This window comes from Diplotaxodon limnothrissa, linkage group LG18 (genome assembly GCF_057381915.1).
Source record: "Diplotaxodon limnothrissa isolate DT_005_m linkage group LG18, D_limnothrissa_male_GT1.1, whole genome shotgun sequence".
Lineage (NCBI taxonomy): Eukaryota > Metazoa > Chordata > Actinopteri > Cichliformes > Cichlidae > Diplotaxodon > Diplotaxodon limnothrissa.
Window position 1 is genome coordinate 5,242,585 of NC_140613.1, and position 14,210 is coordinate 5,256,794.

The 14,210-nt window shown below is 43.2% G+C and overlaps 1 protein-coding gene across 2 annotated transcripts in view; it reads left to right on the top strand.

Moving 5' to 3' along the window:
• The window catches only part of LOC146612930 (disco-interacting protein 2 homolog C), a 202,999-nt gene that overhangs the window by 182,269 nt on the left and 6,520 nt on the right, over positions 1 to 14,210 (top strand). For both annotated transcript variants that reach the window (XM_085378707.1, XM_085378708.1), the window contains 8 exons: positions 2,128 to 2,208; positions 2,832 to 2,955; positions 4,519 to 4,640; positions 5,514 to 5,625; positions 5,806 to 5,915; positions 7,810 to 7,940; positions 8,191 to 8,359; positions 8,455 to 8,625. In XM_085378707.1, coding sequence (XP_085234833.1) covers positions 2,128 to 2,208; positions 2,832 to 2,955; positions 4,519 to 4,640; positions 5,514 to 5,625; positions 5,806 to 5,915; positions 7,810 to 7,940; positions 8,191 to 8,359; positions 8,455 to 8,625 — 1,020 coding nt within the window. The remainder of the gene's footprint in view (positions 1 to 2,127; positions 2,209 to 2,831; positions 2,956 to 4,518; positions 4,641 to 5,513; positions 5,626 to 5,805; positions 5,916 to 7,809; positions 7,941 to 8,190; positions 8,360 to 8,454; positions 8,626 to 14,210) is intronic.

The following is a 14,210-nucleotide window of genomic DNA, read 5'->3' on the forward strand; positions in this document are numbered from 1 at the left end:
TCTCTGAGTCAGCAGGTTCATCACTAGAGTCTCCAGAGAGCAAAATATGTGTTACTTTTAATTCACTGGTCCTAATAAATATCAAATGTGGCTGATCTATTTTGTATTCAGGGTGTGAACAGAGTGGGGCTCATCTGGGATTTGGATCACAGGGTCTCTGAAATCTGACCAGAATGCTTCTCCTTTATTTCAGTGCGTGCCGTATTCTTTCCTCACAGCTGAAAAAGTGTCCACGAGCAAACCTCCGTGGGCTCTGTCGATGAGGAAAAAACCTCGTCTCCTCTTCTGCAGCTGCAGGAGCAACAGTTTACATACCATTAAAGCTTCTGTAGCAGTGTAATTCAGTGTTGTGTAGCTGGTCCCAGTCGGTGAAATTTGCAGTACAAATCAAGCGCACCCGGCCTCTTCCCAGATGTGACGGACACGGTGCGGTGCAGAGGTTCATTTGTTTTACGGTCGAAGGATTAAGAGTCTGAAAGCCAAATTCTCATCTGTCACCAAAGCGTCTGGCAGCATGAACACACACACAGACACACACATATAAAGTGATGTTCTCTGGCAGAGCAAAGCTCAACAGGCATGACTTTCACTCCAGCAGCAAATCTTGAAAAATTCATGAGCCCAGAAACAAACTCGCCCTGTCTCAAGGCGTTCTCTCCTCCCAGCTGTAATTTCCATCACGCTCGCTTTTTGTCTCTGTTTTTGTGAAGAATGAAGATCTTGTTGCCTTTCCACTAACATCGCCCTCCTTCCTCCGTATTTCTCTGACAAATTAAGTGCATCACCTTAATTTCCCCGCACGCTGTCGAGTCACTGAGCTGCCAAGATCTCATTTTATCAGGATACTTCATCAGCATTCGGTCTGCGTCTCAGCAGAGCTCCAACGCTGTAAAACATATTGGGAGCAGAGTTTTTGCCATTATTGGTTGCCGTCACAGGGCTCGTTTCTAAGAAAACGTGCTCGCGTGATAAACTGTGGTGATATTTTAGCTGTAAAAATGCTGCCATTTAAAGAATTTACTGGTGGTGATAACTGAGAAAAGTTCTTCCAATCTCCCGTTTTATTCACGGGCATCTTCATGCACATTTTAAGATGTTCAAGTCAGCTGATCACCTGTTCACGAGCTGAGATTTAGACAGTTTTGCAGCTGACTTTGGCTGTTTGTATGCCACTTGTACGTTCACTCAATTTGATTCAAAAACCTTTTTGAACTCTGTTGCATTTTTAAAGCATCGGTCCTTCCAGCTGCAGGTCTGGGGTCACTGGGGTGCATTCAGAGTTTCTAGTAAATTAAATATTGTCTTAAAAAAAGACATGCAGTGAGTTTCCATTAATAAAAAAACATGCATTTGCCAGACCTCTAACATATGTAACAACTTGATAGACTGACACTATAATATATGTGTATGACAGATGTTTAATACAAGTGATGCAAGCAGTCGTCTGTCTAAACCTGGACCGCACATGTCATGTTGGGTTGCACATGGCATCTGTTGTTATTGCTGTTAACCGGAGCTGCTCTCCATTCCTGAATAAATGCAACTCACAGTTATGCAGTGGTCGTTAGTTTGGCTGCCTCTGATGAAGTATGTACCAAACATGTTCAGTAGGGGGCGTATTGGGACTGAGGACAGGCCATGTGGAGGTTTTCCTTCCTGCTGTGATTGGTGCTTGCTAGTAGAGGATTGTGTGATTGGAGGGGTTTTCCCTCTAATGTTGTAGGTCTGCACCTTCACACTGTTGTTGGGATTTGCATTTACTTGAAATGAACTGAAACAGCTGCGAGACCCGGGTGCTTCCATCCCTGCCATCCCGGTGTCTCTGTCCAGTCGTTTCCACCAAGGACCATCAGAGGTGGTTCTCTGCTGCAGCAGCAGCTCCGATACTTCTGCTAGCATCCCGCACGTCTCCAGCCCGACCCCGGTCACCTTCAGCACAGATGATCTGAGCGTACACTGTTTTTGTTATGTTTTTGGGTTTCAAAGAGACTAGAATGATTCCTTCAATCCATTTCTCAGATTGAAAATTCAGAAAGAATGTCGTGTGCTGCTCTGCTGGATATTTCATGGTTATTATTTATGGTTACAATTTATAATCTCATTGTTTTTACTGATTGTGTCTTTTAGTTCCTCTTCCTGTCTGAGGTGTTACAATGGAGAGCCCAGACCACTCCAGACCACGTCCTGTACACACTCCTCAACTCCAGGGTGAGTCCTCACAGTACACACACACACACTCACACTGTATGAGATGATATTGATTTTATAGAATCTTACCAAAAATAGTATGATAAGGTCAGCAGGGGTGTTCAGAAATGGCTTATCTTTCTCAGTCTTGGCAGACAGAGCTTCATAGTTTGTTTAAATAATAATATTTTAAAGCTTTAAAATATTAAATCTACATTATTCTGTTTTTTTGCCTCAAAGGTTTGCTTTAAAGCGTGATATAAATCATATGTTATGATATAGAACTCCTAAATAATCTAGAAAATGACTTAAGGAGCTGAAGTATAGGTGACGTGTATGTATTACATGGGAAGGAGCTTTAACAGGAATCAGTTGGGCTGTTTGAAGCAGTGCGTGTGCTTTTAAAGGGAGGCAGAAATGAAAAGAAGATGCAGGTCTTTCTTTCTGCTCTGTGTTGGCTGAAGAAAAAGAATCCGGGCTGGGAGGTGTTCACCACTGTTAGTTTGCATAATGGCAATAGGATCCGCCGGGTTGTTTACAGCTGTTCACCGCTGAGATGCTGCAACGGAAAATGTGACATGACACTTACTGATGCACGCTGCTGATTGCATGTGTCAATCTTCTGTGTGTGTCCCCTCCCCCAGGGTACGATAGCCAGCTCTCTGACTTGTGTTCAGCTGCACAAGAGAGCAGAGAAGATCGCCGCCATGCTGGCTGAACGGGGCCACCTGCAGGATGGAGACCACGTTGCACTGGTCTACCCTCCAGGTAAACACTGACAGCAGGTCAGCTTGCTGTACTTGTGTCTCTGCGGTGACACTGCAGGATGTCATAGATTTACTGAAATCCCTCAAATTTTCAAAATAAAAGCTGATCTGAACCAGGAAAAAAAAAGCTTGGAAAAGTGTCCTGATTAATATTAATGTACTACATGGACAGATGTACCTGGATTCGGAGCCACACACAGACTCAGCTATTGTTACATAACGGGAGCAATATGAGCCCCGACCCTCTATGACGAATATATTGGGTAAATGAACAAATCGATGCAGACAGACTTAGGAAATGGTTTTAGAGAACTGAAGGTTACACATTAATCATTTTAGTTTTTGAATCTTTGACCTACAGTTGTCTTTTATTGCTGTGATTGCTGATTGGTCCAAAACAGCAGATTGGACCTTTTTTTTATTATTAAAAACAATTAAAAATTAGAAAGAAAAGACAAAAATGCCAAAAATAATAATTTAGACCAGTGCTTATGTTAATGTTTATTAATATTTACTTTATAACAGAAATTGTCATTTGGAATCTGTTTTTAATGATTTTAAATGAGCATCTATTAATTTAAAAATCAAACCATCTTTCATTTGAATGCATTTTTTCTTCCCTTCTGTTTAACTGAAGTTCAAAAAACACAGAGTGCAGATGAATAAATGAAAATGATTTTAAATGCAACTACAGGACACACATAATACCACACAGGCTGTAACCAGCATTCATTCTGTAAAATTATCTGATGCTAAAAGTTGTGCATTGAAAAAAAATAAGTAGAAGTTTTTAAACAGAGTCTGACAAATGTTCAGAAAGTATTAAAATAAACAGACTTATGTATAAAATTGCCCCTTGTGCCTATGCATTATATCTTACAATTATTATTACTCATTCACTAATGTAGCAGTGCTCGTTTTTTATTAATTGAAAAAAATGTGAAAATGATGCATGTTTGATTTCCCACAAGCCGAAGTTACACTTCCACAGTGCTTCTTTGGGACGATGGAAAATAATAATTATTTGGGCATCGAGCGAAAAACCGTCATTGTAATTATGACAACATATAAAGTGTTTGAGTGGATAACCTTATTATACTTTCAGTGACTGCCCTATATAAGCAAAAGAAATGAAAGGATGGATGAAGTTTCTAGAGAACGACTTGTACTAAAATGGGTTAAATGCGACTTTTTTAACGATCCTTTAAATTGTTGACGTTTAACAAGGACAAACTTGGGATGTTTTAAAATGAGGAATGAAGGACGCGGCAAACATGTTCAGTGAGTTCGGTTAGATCGAAGAGAGCGCCGCGGGGAAAAACAAGGAGGACGCAGGAAGTGTAATTACCCTCTGAGACACAGCGCGCCGTGTCCATCACAGTAGGACAGACGCAGCCGTGCAGGAAAAACAACCCGACACGATCAGATTTTCTTAAAGCTGCATTCAATTAACGGCCCCGAGGGTCCATCGCTCAGTATACGGCACCTTAATACCTGTAACTAATTTAAGTTTTCCAAATTCACCCCCTCTTATTTCTTCTCTCATCTCTACATCCTCTCCCAGGAATCGACCTCATCGTGGCGTTTTATGGCTGCCTTTACGCCGGCTGTGTGCCAATCACGGTGCGGCCGCCTCACCCGCAAAACATCGCCACCACGCTGCCCACCGTCAAGATGATCGTGGAGGTAAACCAACACTGTGACGGCTCTAATCACTACTCTGTGGTTAAAGTATTTGAGAAAAACGTGAATGATCATGTAGGTGCAAGTCACCGCCCCCTCTACACCTCACTTCCTGTTTTCTTAATTTAAAAATTAATGAGAATATTTTGACAGCTTCAGCAGTTTATTCTTAGCAGATGCAGGTATTTCTAAGAAAACCTGACATGTGGATATAGGCGAGGGTTTAAAAAGATAAAAGAAACACACAGACAGTTGTTCATTTAAGTAAAGGCCAAATTACCTACAAATCTACTTTTCTGTGTCTGTAAATATAAAAGATATTGATTTCTTAGATGACGTAGTCACAATAACTTAAAACTGAAAACTTTTAATATTTACTATATTCATTCCTGAGATTCTCACTCCAGAACTTTACGACCTTAAAAACATAAAATTCTGGGAAAGCTGTTGTTTTACTTTGAAAAGCCCAGGAGTGCATTTCAGGCGGGAACTTAAAAGTCGTAACGTAGACTTAATGCCAACGAAATAGTTGTGACGTGGACATAATCCGTTTAATTTGAGTGTTATAAAAATGATTTCCAAAAGCTACATAGACGTTGATATCCTGGCACCTTTGGCAGTTTATATTCCAGGTTTCATCCAGATTGAATGACATGTTTCGGAGGAGTTAGAGGACAGACGTGCATACGTACACTGTGATCATTATAATAAGATTATTATTATTAAACCAGCCCAAGAAAAAGTGAACAGATGAATCGTGTGAATAACGGGAGGTGAAGCTGAGCTGAGGAGCGATTATTTCTCCGCACTGTTGGAGTCGTTCAGTTACTGCTGATCTGTTTTTTATGAATGATCTGTGCGCGCTGAATCGTGCAGGTGAGCCGGTCGGTGTGCGTGATGACCACGCAGGTCATCACTAAACTGCTGAGGTCCAAAGAAGCCTCGGCGGCCGTGGATGTCCGGACCTGGCCTCCTGTCATGGACACAGGTAGGCGATGTGTTTTTTGAGGGCACCCTGCAAGTGATTAAACACAGTTTGGTTAATGAACAGGTGATCAATGTGAATAAAAAAAACAAAAAAACAGTGACTGAGTAATAAAACTAACACTAAGCTGTGTATTTTATAATTCATCATCTCTGACGTGAGAAAATTGATTGTTTCCTTTAGACGATTTGCCAAAGAAGAAACCTCCTCTGCTGTATAAACCGTCCAACCCCGACACCCTGGCCTACCTGGACTTCAGTGTCTCCACCACCGGCATGCTCGCTGGAGTCAAAGTAAGCACACACTCACACACACACTACACCAACACACAGCTAATGATGACATTTAATGTTGTTTATCCACATTAGCAGCATAGCTCCAGTTATTCCCAGCAGAAAAAACACATGGTTTGGAGGAGAGCCAGAGACTTTTATTTTGAAACTCTTCTTCTATCAAGAAGAGATTTTTACTCTGTTATTATTCGTGTGGTGCTGAAGAAAAGCTTAAAACAGGAGGAAGTGCTGACGTGTTTTTGTGCAGCGGAGCCTGGAAGTCTGTTCGAGGGGAGCAGATAGATGGTGGTGACATTTTAAAGATTAAAGTGATTATTGATTCACTGCAGTAAAACAAACCTCCATCCTGTGCTCAGCTCGTTGCTGCTGTTCATCTGGTGTGTGCGTCTGAGTGAAAGTGAAGTCATTTTCCTGTTTGGCCTCTAATCTGCCTGCGGATGCTCACAGAGAGAGAACGTAAACTTAAAAATCTGTTTCCATAAAATCGAAAGAAACTAAAGCAGTAAAAGAAGTTATCTTGTAAACTTTTCGTCTCCTAAAGTTTTGCTGATCGAAAAGAATATCAGAAAATGTCACAAACTAACAAAATCATTTAATTAGACGGCTTTTCCTGATAAGATAGTCCAGATAACGTCCACAGTCCCAGCTGAGAAATATAAACCTCTCCAGCTTGTCCTGGGTCTACCCCGAGGACTCCTGCTAGCGGGACATGCCTGAAACAGTTCATGCAGGAGCGATCCTAATCAGAGGTCTGAACCCTCCTCAAGCAGCTTCTCTCGATGCGGGGGAGAAACAGCTGTGCGCTCAGTCCCTCCCAAGTGACTGAGCTCCTCACCCGTCTCTAAGAGAGAGTCCAGAGGAAGCTCACTCCTGCTGCTTGTGTCTGGGATCTAAGTCCTCCGATCACTAGGAACATATCTATCTATTGACACGTTTGTGATGAAATGACACATAATGTCAAATTTTGCTCTCTTGCTGTTGTAAAGAAATAAAGACATGAGATCCTGATTATCTCCAAAAGGTAATGAGTCCTCCTGACCTCCATGGTGGAGGTAAGCTCGATTCTCCTTGAATCATCAACACGGCTGAAGTAACGATTGACACTGCTGCAGCTATATTTTTGGACAAGTACTTACGCAACTTCATTAGTTTGCCCAAGGACACTAGAGGAGCCAGGCATCAAACCACCAACCTTCCTACCTGAAACCAAACCTCCACTTCTTACTTTCACACAGCTTCACATGGTGCGATCGTGTCTTTGTTTCTTTTCTGCTCGTTGTTTTGTGCTCAGTTTGCCACAAATGCTAATTTTCATACTGTTCACACCAGCTGTGAGTGTATGCAACACACACACACACACACACACACACACACACACACACACACCTCATTAATGAATTCTTTGAGAAAAACACACTAATCAGAATGACAAAAAGAGCAGGACAGGAGGAAACAATGTCAGCGTATTTCCCGTCCATTATGTTTAACCACTGTGCTTAATGAGCAAATCAGTCAAAGCCGGGATATTAACGATGCAACTGGTGCCGAAACACAATGGGCGCAAACAAGACCGCCAGTTCACGTGGCCACTGCCGCCTCCAGACTGTTGTTATGCTAATTAATGAACTAAAAGTGAATTAATCATTTTTATCTCAACCAGTGAAAGAGGTTTGTCTCAATCCTTTGGATTTTCTTTGCTCCAAGTTGAAAACCCCACAGCCGATTCTCAGTTTTGCTTGAAAAACCTCCCAGCAGCACAGAGACGATCTCCACAGGTCTCCACTGACTGAAACAAATAAACAGCACAGAGTTTTCAAGCCTACTTTCATAATTTTTTTTAGTAAAAAGTGCACTGACAAAGAAGAAGATTTTCATGTGAGATTTTCTCCTGCAGATGTCTCACACAGCCACCAGTGCCTTCTGCCGCTCCATCAAGCTGCAGTGTGAGCTTTACCCGTCCAGAGAGGTCGCCATCTGCTTGGACCCGTACTGCGGCCTGGGCTTTGTCCTCTGGTGCCTTTGCAGGTCGGCAATCGTAGTTCCTAGTTCTTATTTAGAGCTAAAATGGAAGTTTTTAGCATTTCTTACTTTCTGAATGTTCCTGTTTGAGGCTTTTATATGACCAGGTTGTTTCTGTTTTCTCTGCTCTTTAAGTTTCAGTATAATTAATAATCACTAGTTTGTGTTTTCCTTTGTATTCATGACTGATATGTTTGTAGCTCTTTAATCATGTAACCGTGCAGCCTCGCCGTACTCGGCGCTCTCCTCTCTGCAGTGTGTACTCAGGTCACCAGTCCATCCTGATCCCTCCGTCCGAGCTGGAAGTGAACCCGGCTCTCTGGCTGTCAGCCGTCAGTCAGTACAAAGTTCGCGACACCTTCTGCTCCTACAGTGTCATGGAGCTCTGCACCAAAGGCCTCGGCCTGCAGACGGACTCGCTGAAGGTAAAGCGGTGCGGGCCGCTCCGTCTCACGGAAACCTTGGTTGAATTTAACGACCGACAAACCTTCTGACTGTGAAATCCTTTCTGTCCCGTCAGGCTCGAGGGCTGGACTTGTCTCGAGTGAGGACCTGCGTGGTTGTAGCAGAGGAGCGTCCCAGGATAGCCCTGACGCAGTCCTTCTCCAAACTCTTCAAGGACCTGGGACTCCACCCCCGAGCCGTCAGCACCTCCTTCGGCTGCAGGGTCAACCTGGCAATCTGCCTGCAGGTCTGTCCGACTTCCTGCTTCTGCTTTGCCTTCGAGCATTTCTTGGTGTCACGTTTAAGAACCTAGCTGGGGGGTTTTTTGTAGGACAGGCATGTTATTAGCGGTTGTGCTCAATATTCGGTATTGAAGAAAGAATTCCAGGAAGTACCCTTAACCCTCACTGTGGCATCTGCAGCTTGGGTACATGTGAAACAAGTTTCTCATTAACAAAAACTAAGATCTGATTCAAACGAGGACTCAAACATGTAAAAACTCCATTGTTAGAAGTTTGTAACTGAGAAAGGAAGATTTACATCATCTTCATCACATGAGTGCGGTATGTGCAGATCAGGCAGCCTGAGATTTTGCAGAGTTTAGGGTATCAGAGAATTTATCCTTTCATATTTAATGATACAAGGGTATTCTTGCGTTTAAGGCATTAACCACAGTTCTCTGATCCCTACATCAGAAATTATTATGCATTAAGTAGAAAAATGTGAAACTGGGTGGAAACCCCCCCAAATATCTGTTCCAACGACATTAACTCTATCCTACTCGGATGAACATGAGGGAAATTCAACTTAACAGCAGATAAATCACATTAAACCGAGGCTGTGGTTATATCTGCTCGTCTACTTTAATCCACGAGGTACAAGGAGGATTTTGTCCGTTATTCGGCTGAGCAGATGGTCGTCACTGTCAGTCCATCACAAGCGCAGACGACGGTCTGATGCGTTACACCTTGACAGGATGGAGTAGGAGAAATGTTGAACTGTTTGAGTCCAGCTGAAGTAAACCAGCAGACGTGCGTCACGTTTCAGGCACCGTGGTACAAAGCACGGTTGATATCTTAAAGAAGCTTTTCCTAAAGACGCCAAAGAACGTATGTGGAGCTTTCCTGTTTTTCACCTGTCGAGGATCTATGCCACAGCCGCACGTACTTGGAAATTTGAAAAAGAACAAAACTTATGGAATATGAACGTTTGATCCTGTGCTTCAGTCTGTTGTCTGGTATAAAATACTGTAAAGTGATTACAGTAATACGGATTGATCACCTCCAGTGAGATCTTCTGGGAAAGCCAGTCAGAGGAAGCTGTTTGGCTTGATTTGGTTTATTCATCCGACTGCTGTGTTTCATGTTTTTCCTTATATGACAGTACCTGTGGGACTGCTTGTATGGTGAGGTCTGAATAATAAGCTCTGAGCTATCTTTGGTGAACGGCACGTTTACACCACTGTCCTTGGTACTGGGTGCGTCCCAGATCTGAGTATCAGAATGAAACCAAAGAAGAGTCGAGATGACTGAAGATGCAGCATTTTAAAATATCTGTCTCTTAGTGTTTGCCCCTGAGCGAAGCTTAAAGAGTCTTAGACCTACAGATGTGGTCAGAAGTTTACATCTACTCCAACTTTTTTTGGCCAAAAGCTTGTTGATGGGTACCACACGGTCTGGTTGAGTTGCGACTTGCTAAGGACTATTTTAACCACTTTCTGGTAGTTCACTCCCCTCAGTTCTGACTATCTTCCCTCTCTTCGTTATCATGTGTGGTGTGAATCGATGGTCTCGTTCACTCTTAGCATACAGCTCGATGTGTACATGTCATCTGTATGGCTGACAACTGCTCCACTCTGTAGTCAGTCTTGTTAATGATCTCATTGAGGGGGTTTATGTCTATGCAGAACCGCTATAGCTCAGGACCAACGTAGGTGTGGACCACGTCAGGGCCTGTCCCTTTCTTTGATATGTGCCACTGTGATGGTTACTAGAGCCTCTTCAGGGTGGTTGCTGTGGTTAGATCCACTGAGCTTGTCCTGTGCTCTTCCAGTATTGCTCTGTCTCATTATTTCCCTGCTACTGTGTGGAACAGCTGGTTTCTCCTGCCTTCTAACGCTTTCTCTTCAAGCAGAGGCCAAGTTCAGCCTCCAGCAGCGTAGATCAGCTGGTTAGCAGGTATTGTCCGTAGTGCTGCATTGGTAACCTATCCTACTGTAACTCAACGATCACTTGGGGCTTGGTACCCAATCTCGGGGTGGGGGTGATGATATCATCGTAGCATGTTTGTTGTACCCCTTCTGTTGGGTATCAAAGATTCAATTTAACGCCGTCTGCTGGGGTTACTTGTGTAGTAGCGTTCCAACACACGTCTATTGCCCAGTGATACCTTCTTGTTCCAGTAGCCACTTCCTCAGGGTGCCCTGGCTCCTCAACACCTGATCTGAGCCGGTATGACTTACTGCTTCAGGTAGGCTTGGTTAGACATGGGGGGGTCTAGCCCAGGACCCTTACTGGATACGGACGGCCCAGGCGGGAATTCGTAAACTTCAACTTGTGCACCTTATTCTTCTTTTTCCAAAACAGGTCATTCATGTTCATCACACGTGGATGTAAACAAGCAGATGAGATGAAAAATTATATTTTTACAAAGTGTGATGTCGAGCAACAGAAACAGCAGTTCTTCTGTGCTCGGTGTTTCTGTTGTTTCTTCGAGGCCTGCTGGGTAAACACCGAGAACAAGTCGAAGATGTTTGATTTCCCCACAAGAAAAGATCACAGATATCCAGCCTTTAACGAGTTTTTAACAGTCAGCAAATCTAGCCGATCTCTGCTGAAGTGCAGTTTTGTTCACAGCTTCGTTTATCACTTGAAGGATTTCTGCAACTCCTGCTCAGCTGAAGCCTGTAAGAGTGTTCGGACCGCAATGCAAGAACGTCTGAATGTGCCGTTTTTGCAGATGCGCGGCGTTCGTCCGGAACAGTCGGAGGGTTGGACACTAAAAAACAAAAAGTCATTCTCTTCACCTGCAGAGCGGTTTTTCATTTCCTGTATGTCTCAGGTTTAGGACCATCCTCCATTTCAAGCTGATCATTGCTTTTACATTTCAGATCTGATTTGCAGCTTTCAGCCACGTCAGGAATTAAATGAATTGTTAGAAAAGTTATTATATTATAACGATTTTACAGACTTAATGGGGAGATATGAAACTCTAATATAATTTAGCCTTTTAATCGTCAGCGAGTTTAATTTGCAGACTCGCACGCTAACACAGTCGTAACACTGAAATCGTCACACACTAACTTACTGTAAGCTTTAACTTTGTTTGGCAGCTTTAAATGAGCAGATTAACATTTGGCTGAAGACTCTTTTCTGTTCTTACTGCTTGTTTTGGTTTTCTGAGTTTTACCCTTTTGACATTTTTTTCTTACTTCCTTGTTTTGTGCGTAACCCCACCCACATTTCTCATACTTGGTTTTGTCTCCACCTTCCCTCCTTCTTTACTTCCTCTTCTACCCCTTCACTTTCCTCCTCCTCCGCCCCCTCTTTGCTGCTGTAGCCTCACAGGCTGGGAAAACTTGCCGACCAGGTAGGGAACCACCATCAACCTTCCCCGCCCAACAGCAGTAACCGCCACCATCACCACCCCACTGCCTGCCAGCACACCTCTCATCAGATGGCTTTAGATCTAAGTTTAAGAGACGCTTGGCTGGGTCTCACGGCACTTAGTCAATATCAGGGACACTGGAGCAGCTTTACTCTGTGGATTTCGCCCACTCAGTATTTTGGCTGAACTTTGACATGAGATGAATTATTATACTTTCCAGGAGAAAACCCCCCAAATCTGTAGATGTGTTACTCACAGCTGACACGTCTCCAGTCAGATGAATTATAAATACAGATGATTGACATCTGTTCTGTTCCCAGCAACAAAAAGAACAAACAGCAGAACATTTGCAATAAAATCCATCTTAGAATAGCTCAAATAAAGCAGCATAGCCACTCTGCTATAACCCACAAATTTGTGAACTAGACCTTTAGTTGGGCTGGAGAGGAGCCCCAGACAACAGTGACTCATCGATCACAAGCTAGCCGCGCCCTGCTTTTACTTTAAACTAGGCCATAATTTATAAAATGCTACACCAAAGAAAGGTAGTGATTAAGACCAAAGACTCATTAGGAGACTGTCTTCCAGTGTAATCAGCGGGTGACGCCCCTCGTCTCTATCTGGAGTCACCCGCTCCCGCTTTCACTTCTCTTCTTCCGTCTATGATTCTGCTCTGATTTGCATGTATGGCTCGATTTTTTTTTCATCATAGAAACATGCAAGCAAATCTTCCTTTATATGGAAAAAGCATAGAGGCTGTAGCCATAAAACTACTGCATATAAATAACATAAGACTGAGTAAAGAGACAGATGTAAGGCAAGTGGCATTATAAAACAATTAAGGAAAGGAACCACCAAACAATAGGCTAGTAAAAAATTATCAGATCTATAAGATTATTAAGACTGTAAAGTAGATGGTCATGAGAATTTGCATAATTAAGATTAAGGAACTGACCTCCCAGCCCATTGTTCCTTCAGTGGGCTGGTTTCAGTCATTATGCAAATGTACTGTTTATAAGATTGAAACCTGCAGTCAGCTGAGACTGAAGAAGTCACCTGTACGAGTGACGAAACGTTTCTCCCACAAAACGCTACGTCCAGCTGATCAGAATCCGCTTTTGGAGATTGACTTTCCTGGATGATTGAGAATGCATCAAGACGTTTCCACTGCTATCAACAAGCTCGTTAGCCGCAGCAGCTCAGTGCTGCAGCTAACTCCCAGAAATCACGAATATGTGACAGTGCAAGGATACATGTGCATGTGCCTCTCTGTGGTGTGAGTCCAGCACCAAAGGATGTTTGCTCTGCCTGTTCCAATCAAATTTCCCTTTGCCAATAAATCACTGAATACTCTTGAAGCGGTCACTGCCTGAAGTCTCTTCAGAGAGGGCGTTTGCATTTTTGCACTGTGGGTGTGTGGGCGTAAGACTCCCAGGATGCCGCTGTGTGTCCGGTGGTGGGTTTTTAATCCTGGATTAATGGAGGGATGGATGGAGGAGAAGAGAGGTCGGAGAGGGGGATCCTTAATCTCGTCCTTTTTCTCTGTCTTAATTTTTCTTCAGTGATTTCACTTATTCAGAGTACAGTAGTCGGCACAAAGAGATCTGACTGAATGCATGTATTGTGCAACCTCTGTGTACTTTAGAAACAGTGAATTTGTCCTGGGTGGGTCGTCACGCGGGTATAATTGCAGCTACTAATCACTTTCCCCTTCTTTACTTTATCGTTTGCATGTCAATCAGGTAGAATCTGACTTTGCAGAAAGTTTGTTGATGTGCATTTATTTTTGAAATTGTTTGACTTTCCTTCTACAATCACTGCTGTTGCTCCCACATTGATCGTTTCACACGGTTGTAAATGCTGTAGATCAGGGGTGGGGAAGTCCAGGCCTTGAGTGCTGGTGTGCTGCAGGTTTTAGATCTCACCCTGGGTCAACACACCTCAATCAAATGATTAGTTTGTTCCCAGGCTTCTGGAGAACTTGTTGAGGAGGTAATTTAGCCAATTAAATCAGCTGTGTTGGATTAAGGAAACAACTAAAACCTGCAGGACACCGGCTCTTGTTGCCTGGAGTTCCCCACCCCTGCTGTAGAGGGTCGGGTTCCCACCTTCCCACCCAAAACATTTACGTCCCTCCTTCAGTGGAGGTAAAGCTTTTCTTTATGACCACACAGCATCCACTGCAGTCTGCTAGGAGTCGATAAGCTGTAGCAATTTTTTGCATAA